This window comes from Bison bison, unplaced genomic scaffold, assembly GCF_000754665.1.
Source record: "Bison bison bison isolate TAMUID 2011002044 unplaced genomic scaffold, Bison_UMD1.0 scf7180017864460, whole genome shotgun sequence".
Lineage (NCBI taxonomy): Eukaryota > Metazoa > Chordata > Mammalia > Artiodactyla > Bovidae > Bison > Bison bison.
The window spans coordinates 6446340-6448951 of record NW_011495022.1 but is presented as its reverse complement, the minus strand read 5'-3'; the positions used below and the strand labels follow the sequence as shown (position 1 = coordinate 6448951).

Here is a 2612-nt window from a genome sequence, read left to right as displayed (position 1 = left end):
GGAACCTCCGCGCTTCTCCTCCCCGGGCTGCACTGGGTGAGTCGGCAACGCCTCGCTGCCACTTAACAATCCCTCTATTAGTAAATCGACGCGAAGACTCTACGGGAAGCCGAACACCAGTCTGCTCTCCCAGGGCAGAAGTCACCTGTTGGGAAGGGCTCCCGGGTCCCCCTGCCGGGCTTTCTGGTTCTTCCAGGCTGCTAGGATGCCGCCTCAACCCTCCACGCCGAGTCCCTGGGGCTTTTCACACTCCCCCTTCCGCCTCTCCCCTGCCAATTTCTACTACAATCCCCAGGACACAAAGCTTCATTAGAGCCGCGCGGGTCTTCTCACTCTCTCTCCCTTCTCTCCTCTTTCTCTGTCGTACTTTCCTCGGCCTTTTCGCCACCTTAGACCAAAGTGGGGGGGGGCGGAGAGCATTTGAGCCAAGATACTCTAACGAAAAGCAAAGAAAGCAACCCATATACTCTTCTCCACCTACGGAGTGCACCAGGATGCACGCAGGCTCCGCTCAGGGCCAAGAGATGAGCCACGGTGGTCGCACTTTTTGGGTCAAGAGGTACTGTATGCTCCCCCTCCGCAACAACTCGTCTTTTGCACCCAAGCTGTTGAGGTTCGTGGTTTAAAATGTCTTTTAGAGCAGGATGTGGGTTTTCAGGGGGAAATGTGGTACACTAAAACCAGTACCCATGTCTGTCGAGGGCACTGATATTTCTGATTCAAAAGCTGCTCCTGACTACCCTGAAGAAAAAGGGGAGACCCAGAAAGAAGAAAAACACTTCAGCGACTAAGGGGTTCCAGAAGCGTAGTTAGTTGTCTGTCTGAGGACGTGTCTTATCACACGACAGGATCCGAAGAGGACTTTAAGATGCTTCCAGCTTGCAAAATGTGGAGGCGCCCACGTGTGGCCTCGTCCCTGGTACTCACGGACAGAGGTCCGGGGGAGAAGCTCCCTGAGCACGTCCAGGAAAGCAGGGAGCTAGGGGCAAGCCCACCCCTCAAACCGGAGTCCTTGTCCTTCAGAGGAGCCTGTAGGCCCAGGCAGCCTGGAGTGTGAGTGGGTTGGAGCTAGGGCAAGAAACTCGATTCTGGGCTGAAACGTGACATGCAAATCTTCACCGGGTTAAACAAACAGCCGAGCAAGCTGCAGCTTCAGCGGGGGTGGCGGTGGGGGCGGACGCGGCTCGCGCCGATCTCTGTTTCCAAAGTCGTTGCATTGTGAAAATAAGCGGCTTCGTGCAGCGTGTTGTATGGGCTGATGTCTCCCACCCCCATGCCAGCCCCCAGCGAAACCCGGCAGATAATCAGCACGTCCCACTGTTTAGTCATATTTGACAACTGGGTTAACCTGGTATCTAGGCACTGGCAAACGGTACAAAGGGTGCCCTCAATTACCACTTGAAGCTTCGGGTGTGAGTGGCACTTGTATTACCCACTGGGTCAGAGGCCAGAGCGACAATTAGGAAGTCACATAGACCGCTAGGGGAAATGGCGGGATGCGGCAATCTCCCAAGTCTGTGGGTGTAGACCTGGACGAAGAGGCCTATTTCTCTCCTTTCGGAGGAGCCGTCCCTTCACCCCTTCTCCTCAATGTGACTCTGAGAGTAAAACTGAATCCATTGGGAATCTGGAATCAGGTAGACAAGTGACAATGATACAATCGCGAGCGAGAATGATGGATTCCAGCTGAAGTTGTGCTCCGCAGGCGAGAGCCTGGATACACAAAGTGAGCGTTGACATTTTCATCTCTACTTGGGCCTTGCTCGTGTGGCCTCCGCCTCGGCGCCCCCTCCCCTCCTGTCTCCTTTCCCACAAGTGGAGAGTCGAGGACTCTCAGTCCTAACTTGCATCTTCTCAGGGAGGTCGCGAGGGGGGGTGGTGGTGGGGAAGCTTGTGACTCGGTCTCAGCGATACTTAAACCTGGCTTGGTGAGTGTGTGTAAATTTTTAATTGTGCTGTAATTTCTTCAGTCACCAGTCGGCGACCGCCCCCGCCCCCCACCCCGCTAGCCGCAGTGACTGGCACGCGCCGGGAGCCCGGGCTTGGGCCCCTCGGCGCGTCTGATTGGCTGCTGGGCAGCTCCCGTCTGCTCTGCCTGCGCCCTCATTGGGCAAGAAGCGCAGCCAGCGGCACTTCAAAGCGGGTGCTCCTCGCACTTAGGCTGAGTTTAGCCGGCGGGAGCCCGGAGTCCGCTCGGCGCGGGCGCGGGGACACGGGAGCCGCGCGGAACCCGAATAGTTTTACCGAGCAGCCGCCAGGCTCAGCCTCGCTCCAGGCCCCGCCACGCCACCCAGGGACCTGCTATGGCCACGTCTATACTTGGGGTAAGTCGAAAGTGCGGTATTTGCTTGTTTTAACAGGAGTAATTTTTCGTTATGGCTTCTCCAGGTCGGCGGCTCTGGAGAAACTGTTGCTGCCCGACTGCAGCCTCAGCTTCTTTGAGCACTTTCCACATTTCTGGGATTGATTCTTTCCAAATTATTGGAACCCAGGAGGTGCCTTTGAAAGAAAAGGATTTGTCAAGCAAGTCCTTTCAATATTCGGTTTTAGAGGTTCCTTTTTTTCCCCCGCGTGATTTATATCCCATCCTCCCCCCCCCCCCCTTCCTTTCG

At 56.0% G+C, this 2612-nt stretch overlaps 1 protein-coding gene across 1 annotated transcript in view; it reads left to right on the top strand.

The window, feature by feature from the left end:
* Positions 1-2303: 2303 nt before the first annotated feature.
* SP9 (Sp9 transcription factor) overlaps positions 2304-2612 on the top strand; it is a 2654-nt gene continuing 2345 nt past the window's right edge. Inside the window, exon 1 of the mRNA XM_010859812.1 lies at positions 2304-2324. Within this exon, the coding sequence (XP_010858114.1) occupies positions 2304-2324 (21 nt within the window). The remainder of the gene's footprint in view (positions 2325-2612) is intronic.